This window comes from Aplysia californica, unplaced genomic scaffold, assembly GCF_000002075.1.
Source record: "Aplysia californica isolate F4 #8 unplaced genomic scaffold, AplCal3.0 scaffold00483, whole genome shotgun sequence".
In the NCBI taxonomy this organism is placed as follows: domain Eukaryota; kingdom Metazoa; phylum Mollusca; class Gastropoda; order Aplysiida; family Aplysiidae; genus Aplysia; species Aplysia californica.
In genome coordinates this window covers 1-6553 of record NW_004797753.1, presented here as the reverse complement: position 1 = coordinate 6553, position 6553 = coordinate 1, and the positions used below count along the sequence as shown (strand labels likewise).

Here is a 6553-nt window from a genome sequence, read left to right as displayed (position 1 = left end):
AGAGAGAGAGTAGTGACAGCAAGGCTGTCGTGACTAAAGCGGCAGTCGACAGCAACGCATGATATAATATTTGCCCCAAGCTCTAAGTTGTTCTAAAGGCACGCAGGTGTCTAGAATTAAAGGATATATTTAGACGCCTACTTTTGGGTAGTTATATGTATGTTATCAAAAAAACTGTTCTAATGAATCTACTGTCACTGGTGGGAATTTATCGTTTTCGCTAATGATCACACTGTTAAACACTGAGTTTAGATTCTAAAGATACGGCGGTCATCCTAACCTCTTTTTTAAATAGCATTGCCTTCTCCTGAAAACACAAAGAGTTGCAGTGGTCGATTTATTCGATTTTTAAATTCAGCTCAGGCTGCCGGATTAGAGTTCGATATTGTATTGGATTTCTTTTGTGGGCAGGATCACCTCCCTGGTAAGAATTGAATCATCACCGCGTGAATGTGGCGCCCCTGAGCTGAAACCTCCAGGATTTCCTTCCAGCTTTCAAAATCTCATCATGACTAGAGGACAAAACGCGTCATGTATAGATAACGACGTTTATTCAATGAGAAGCTGCTCTGTCGAATGTCTCTGTACGTGTTACTTGTTATGTTCAGAGAGGCGTTATGCATATGTGTTATCGCTTTTACATCGTTAATAAAGAGGTAGGGGAGGGCTGTGTTTCAGCTCCCGTTAATTCAAAATTAATCATCGTAAAATATTCACTGGCATAGGATTACGACATCCAGATTGTTTCATGGGCGTGTTTCAACTTGATCAGTGATCAGCGTCACATGGGTGAGGTACAATAAGCCCAGTGGGGCACTACGACAAAACAGTTGGCAAATAGTCTTGTCAGTGAGTTGAGGACAATGAGCATAATATGAGAAGCAAACAGCACCAACACAACACAATGATTATCTAATCCTGCTTCTCATGATCTTCATTGTCCGCAGCTCACCAACAGTTTTGTCCTAGTGCAGTCTTGGCTAATAGTTCGGATGTGCATGTCCTGATTACTTTCAATGGCGGATCTGGATATCGATCTTTCATAAATAGAACTCTGTTTAAAGCTTGAAATGCTTTTTAGAATTGTCCAAGATTTTGGAGAGACAAATAACTTTTATTTCCTGAAGGACTGGACAAGGAACTAGTAATATGTTGTTGTTTTTTTAAAATCATTTCCGAAGGGAAAATGCTTCACCAGCTCTGAAATGTGCTTTGAATCAAAAACTGTGGTGTTCACGGTCCTTACTATGACTGTGATATCGATAAAATTATATCCCTCCCCCTTCTCTGTTCCCAAACACAAATACAAACATAAATATCTATACACACACACACACACACGCACACACACACACACACACACACACACACACATACACACACACGCACTCACACACACAAACACACACACATACACACACACACACTCACACACACAAACACACGTGTGTGTATGTTTGCGTTCGTACATAAAAAGACACATGATATGTGCGCTTGCACGTGCACTCATTCATCTTTAAACTTACAATATGCTGACGTAGCGTTTACGTTTACAATGCTTTAGTAAGAAACTCTACCCACCCCCTCCTACCTACCTACCTACCTAGCATGCATGCATGCATGCATACAGACAGACAGACAGACCCAAAAAAAAACCCTCCACAGTTCCGTTACAAAGAGGTGGCAGGCTTCGAGATGACCGACTACATCAAGAGCAACGAGTGGGACATCGTTGAGTCGAACGCCAGGCGTAACGTTCTCTATTACGAGTGTTGCCCAGAGCCATATGTTGACCTCATCTTCAAGCTTGTCATGCGCCGCAAGGTGGCGTTCTACAACTACATCCTCATCCTTCCCTGCGTCTTGCTTTCCAGTCTCACCCTCGTCCTTTTCTGGCTGCCGCCGGAGTCTCCTGCTAAGATGCAGCTTGGTATGTATGTGTGTGACACACAGACACACGCACGCTCTCTCTCTCTCGCGCGCACACACACACACACACACACACACACACACACACACACACACACACACACTCACACACACATACACACACACTCACACACACACACACATACATACATATTATTATAGATATATGTATTATGTTTGTTTATTATATCGGTACATTGAGTAAGCCATCCTCCTTAGATTTAAAGCCTTTTTTTTCTTAATGGCGTATTTCTGTGATAACCGATTAATAAACATTTGTTTGATGCAGTTGTAAAAGTTATGATTTTCTTATTGGTAAGCACTGGTGGGTGGTGTCATCTTTTCCTGCAAGTAAATAACTTTGGAGGTAGTTTCTTGTTTAGTGTGTCGATTATTTTTTTTTCCACTGTTTGAAAGTTTGAAAGAAACGAAAGCACACTTCATGACATCTCGCATGTTGTTCTGGCAGGGATGAACATCTTTGTGGCGTTTTTCGTGTTGCTTTTGCTGTTAGCTGAGTCGACGCCCCCAGCCGCCTCCAGTATTCCGCTCATAGGTATGTCTGTCATTGTTGGGCCCATAGACTTATAATATTATCACAGACCGGGAACTGTCATGGCTGCTACTCTTTGTTCTCTTGAAAAACTACCTTAAGCTGCCAGGTGGGCACGGTAGACGCGCTGATGAAGGGCAAAAAACACTTACTAGTTTTACAATAGTCGAGAGTGCGCGCAACCTTTCCCTCCTTGTTCCGTATTAATTGGTTTCAAACAGAGATAATAAATGGTGAGCATCCCGGTGTACCAGAATTACGCACCAGAGTGCACAGTCTGGGATACTATGATACTGCTATGTTGCTACCTCAGAAGTACAAAATTATATCTGCTCAGTGTATAGTTTTGAGGAATTTGACGTCAAAGATTTTGAGTTTGACAACACGTCAAGCTTTTACGAAAGCAATTATTTGAATTTCTTGAGAACGACTCATAGAAATCTTACTATTTTGATGTCTCAGTAACTCGAAACTGCCAGAAATGTCAGTTAGAACTTTTTAATTCTAAAGTAGCCAGGGGTCTATGGTTTGGCCTTGGTTTTCTCTTTGTGGGATTTCTTTTGTGTGGGAGGACGTAGCTTCGGGCCTTTGTAGCTAAAAAGTCTTTGGGGTTCTTTTATCTTGTTTTATTTTATTTTTATTTTTTTTATACTTCATTTTTTTTTCAAATTCTCCAGTTCTCTTTTTGGAAGAAGCGTATGTGTTTGTGAGTGTGTGTGTGTGTATGTATACATATATATATATATACATATATATATGAGGTATCTTGGAGTAATCAGGTGCTTGTCAAAATTAAGAAATAGAAGAAGAGAGCATTTTTCCACGAGTTTGACCATTTTTTCCGAAATTTCATTTCATGGCTAAACACCTTTTATGTTAATATGAAAACACATATCCATGTGCATTTTACTGAAAAAACTTGTTTAAAGGCACAGAATATGTAATTTTCAGTTTTCAAGGACTCTTTAGCTCTTGAAGTTACCAAACTTTGGCTGTCATTTTCTCATTAATTTAACCACTGAAACTAGGCTACTCCATCTTCTTCAGTCGCAAATATCTCGACTCTGCTGAAGCTAGACGAATTTTTTTTCACTGAAAATAAGGCTAATAGACAAGCATTCAGTTGACATCAGTAACTCCACATGCCCATAAATTGTCGAGCGCCTGATTCCACTGCGTCGTTACATTTATATATATATATATAGGTGTGTGGGTTTGTGTGCGTGTGTGTGTGCATGTGTGTTCGGTTTTGTTTTGTTTTGTTTTGCTAACCAAGCTCCTCCATTAAGAATTGGGGAAAGTGATAAAACATGCGGAAGGGAAGATATATTATGTGGTAGGCGGACGCCAGAGATAACGAAATATTACTGTTGCTTGTCTTTGTGGAGGTTTGGATACCTACATTTTTTCCAAAACACATTTCTTTCCAGTAATATTGTGTGTGCGTGTGTCTGTGTGTGTGTGTGTGTGTGTGTGTGTGTGTGTGTGTGTGTGTTTGTGGGTTTGTGCGTCTGTTTGTGCTTGTGTGGGTGGGTGCGTATGTATATTTGTGTGTGTTGGTGTTTATGTAAAGAAATCTTTGAATATCTACTAATAAAATGTTTTTGCACCAAAGGCAATGGTACGCACATGGCATATGTTAAAAAACACCGTAGAAGCTTTTAACAAACGAGTTTAGCTAATGGTTATGTCGTCCCTCAAGTTAGAGTAAAATGTTAAATAGATCATTTTACAATCTATCACACTCTTGGCCCTACAAACTGCAGAGTTAAAGGGACGAAACATGTAGTAATTCTTCCTTGATGACGCCAAATTTCGTTCTAAAAGAGATGTCTATGTAGGAATCTATAATGTCCATCTAAAATAGTTCTGTCTGTTATTACTTTTATGCCTATCTAACTATCTAACTATCAATCTGTCTGTCAGTCTGTTTGTCTGTCTGTTTGTCTTTCTGTTGCGCGTCTGACTATCTTTATATCTATCCATCTGTATGATATTGACCCTCCCTCCCACCTTTTACGTTAGCATGTATATTCTTAATTTCTTTCTGCTTTTTGCCCATCCACTGCATTGCTGCTGATCTTAAGTATATATTCTTCTTCGTTTTTGTCTTGGTCTCTACCACTTTTGTTTTATGTTAGAATGGTTATTTTGTGTATGAGAGAGACACCAACAAGACTCTAAACAATTTCAAGCTTTAGTTTCACGCCCTGTCTTTACTGTGAGAATGTCAGTCTTTCTGGTCCTGATCACAACATTCACTCTTTCGCCAGGTGCCTATTATTGCCTGAACATGATCCTCATCACTCTGTCCACACTTCTGTCTGTGGTCATTGTGAACCTGTACTTTCACGGACCAGGCACTCGAGTTCCCCGGTTTTTCAAACGGGTAAGGATGAGGAATTGCATTAGATGGTTCAAATACAGACGAACCTGTCCAAGACAACCATCCATTGTTGGGGGAAAGGGGTTAAGTAGACAACGCCTTTTAAAAATTAAAAAAGCAAAGAGAGAAGATGGAAGTGATCGTTTGTCTTGGACTGTATTTCGAATGGCCTGATGATGATGGTGTTACAGATAGGCTCTGAGCCATGACATCACCAAGATGTTGCTTGTCCGTCGAGGCGACAATGACCATCAAGGGGTTGGGGGGGAGGGAGGGGGAATGAGGAATGCTAAGATGGCTGATCAGACCGACCTGCACCTGGAGAGTTTTGTCACAGCGCGGACAGGGGATGGTGGGATGAGGGATGAGTGACGGATGACATGCGAGATGATTTTCTTTATAAATCTGTTGAAGAATTGCATGGCATAGATAGATTAAAATACAGTTCGTGATTTTTGACAGTATGAATCTCCTGTGATCTGTCATTCGGGTGTTTATGAGTATTGATTTACCTTCACCTGTTTGACCCTTGACATCTTGACAACTCTATAAAACAACTCACTGTGTTGAACTTTTAAATCGTTGGCTGTTCCTTAATATATTGATTTAGAGATTCAAATTTAATAATTCATTAACAATGAGGTTTTGGGGCAAGTGATATGCGTTTTATGTCTCTGTTTCAGCTGATGTTAGACTTCTTTGCCCGTGTTTTTTGCATGAGGAATACACTGATGGACAAGAAAGAAAGGCAGGAAAGAAGAAACAGTCTCATGATGAGTCGAGCGCCCCCTAGCGGCGAGGGAGGAAACGGTGGCGGGGGGAATGGTGGCCGTCCGGGGGGAGGGACGACCACCACCGCTTCCTATACCAAAAACAACAAAGACAAACGCCACGTCGAGTTTAAATACGATAGAGTGGGCGTTTTTGAACTTCAACCGGAAGAGAACTGGCGTCCAATGAGCAACGGGCTCGGAAGCGACACTGACCTTTCAGAGCGCATCGTGACCTTGCCGTCACAGTATAACCAATTAGAATCCGAGGTGCGGGAGATTCGGCGACACCTGCGCCATCTGGTTGATAAAAACGCGGAGAAAGCGAACAAAGAGTATCTGGCCCGCGAGTGGAAGCTGGTGGCTCTCGTCCTTGACCGACTCTTCTTCTTCCTGTACCTTCTGGCCTTGCTGGTGTCAGCCTTCACCTTGTTCGAGACAACCGTCTTCCAGTCCGGGAGGAACAAGGAGGGCGAAGATAGCTCGTGATAGAAGTCACAGCTGTCTCTGTACGGAAAGTGCAATAACTTTTGCCACTCATTCATTGAGAACGAGTGCTACCTGTTACAAATTTTTCTTCGAATATTTTGTGTATTTCTGCTCGATTGTTCTTATGTGTGTGCGTATGAGATTTTGTGTGTTTGTCAAAGTGAGCTTGTACCATATAAGCTGTTTTGAACATAGGCATGCGTGCGCATGATAATACTTATGCGAACCAGTCTTTGTGAATCTGTATGTTTCAATCTCTATTTGTGTACATGCATGTGTGTTTGTGCATGGGGATACGTGTGGGTGGTTGTTTTAGTGTATATGGATGAGCGCGCGCGCGTTTGTGTGTGTGTGTGTGTGTGTGTGTGTGTGTGTGTGTGTGTGTGTGTGTGTGTTGATGCCGTACTCAGATGTACTTAGCAACCC

At 41.5% G+C, this 6553-nt stretch overlaps 1 protein-coding gene across 4 annotated transcripts in view; it reads left to right on the top strand.

Annotated features, from left to right (window-relative positions):
* LOC101861149 (neuronal acetylcholine receptor subunit alpha-10) overlaps positions 1-6516 on the top strand; it is a 100552-nt gene extending 94036 nt beyond the window's left edge. For 3 of the 4 annotated variants that reach the window (XM_035971693.1, XM_013086587.2, XM_005105639.3), the window contains 4 exons: positions 1666-1930; positions 2399-2485; positions 4756-4871; positions 5552-6516. In XM_035971693.1, the coding sequence (XP_035827586.1) occupies positions 1666-1930; positions 2399-2485; positions 4756-4871; positions 5552-6127 (1044 nt within the window). In that variant the 3' untranslated portion in view covers positions 6128-6516. The remainder of the gene's footprint in view (positions 1-1665; positions 1931-2398; positions 2486-4755; positions 4872-5551) is intronic. The other variant, XM_035971694.1, reaches the window with a different exon arrangement.
* Positions 6517-6553: the final 37 nt, after the last annotated feature.